Genomic DNA, 920 nt, shown 5'->3' with positions numbered 1-920 from the left:
GCTTCATGCTCTAGCAAGGGAGGGGCAGGGATGGTTAGAGGCCTGATCCTGCTGCTGCGTGCCCTCTTTCCCCCTCCCCAAGCATGTTCTCAGGTGTCACAGGGGATGCTCAGCTCCTCCATCCCCCTGGCAATGCCCAGCACGGCAGCTTTCAGCATAAGCCCTGGGCTGGTCTCTCCCCATTGCATCAAGGGGGACATGCCACAGTCCCTGGGAAAACCATCTGAGCCTGTGGCGAGATGCTCCTACCAGCACCATCCCAGGGGAGCCCAGCAAACGCTCACCCTGAGTGCATTGAAGGTGCCGACACTGTCCTCTGAGAGGGGGATCAGGTAATGCAGGACACTGTCCAGGAGGTGGACAAACCTGGAAACCAGAGAGAAGCAGCGTGAGGATGCAAGGGTGTTGGCGGACACATGGAGCCTGGTATGCACATGGTGTTTCATCAGACAGCCCCAAGCATGCACCGAGCCTGGGCATCATGCTCCCTGCACGTGGGTTTCCTCCAGCCCGCAGAGGGACACCACGGGGAGCACCCAACCAGCACCCTCTGGCCAAGCGCTTTATTTTGTTCCCCCCAAGAAAGAGCTGCAAACGAGGGCAGCCCAGCCCATGCTGCAGTACTGCGGCTGAATTGCTGCAGAGGGTCTCTCTGTGGGGCCAGTGCTGACAGCAGCCTGGAGCTGCCCTGCAGGCAGCAGGGTAGGGGACTCCACGTGATGCAGGTCCCCCTTGCCCCATGCCACCACCAGGCACTGGAAGCAGCTGTGTTCGGATGGGGAGCAGCAAACCAAAGTCCCTGCCGCACACAGGAAAGGAGCTGGCAGACTTTAAGCAAGGCAAGTGCAAGCCCCTGCTAGAGGCCAGGGCACAGTCCTTCTTGGGGCCCAGGCTCACTGCGGGGACAATGCCATCCCCAC

At 60.8% G+C, this 920-nt stretch overlaps 1 protein-coding gene across 1 annotated transcript in view; it reads right to left on the bottom strand.

Moving 5' to 3' along the window:
* The window catches only part of LOC104522021 (E3 ubiquitin-protein ligase HECTD3), a gene marked incomplete at both ends in the record, with an annotated part of 6687 nt that overhangs the window by 3177 nt on the left and 2590 nt on the right, over positions 1–920 (bottom strand). The window contains one exon of the mRNA XM_029084065.1: positions 285–385. Within this exon, the coding sequence (XP_028939898.1) occupies positions 285–385 (101 nt within the window). The remainder of the gene's footprint in view (positions 1–284; positions 386–920) is intronic.

The sequence above is a fragment of the Antrostomus carolinensis genome, unplaced genomic scaffold (genome assembly GCF_000700745.2).
Source record: "Antrostomus carolinensis isolate BGI_N321 unplaced genomic scaffold, ASM70074v2 scaffold32783, whole genome shotgun sequence".
In the NCBI taxonomy this organism is placed as follows: domain Eukaryota; kingdom Metazoa; phylum Chordata; class Aves; order Caprimulgiformes; family Caprimulgidae; genus Antrostomus; species Antrostomus carolinensis.
Note: the sequence above shows the minus strand (reverse complement) of the source record. Positions and strands in the feature narration are given on the sequence as shown.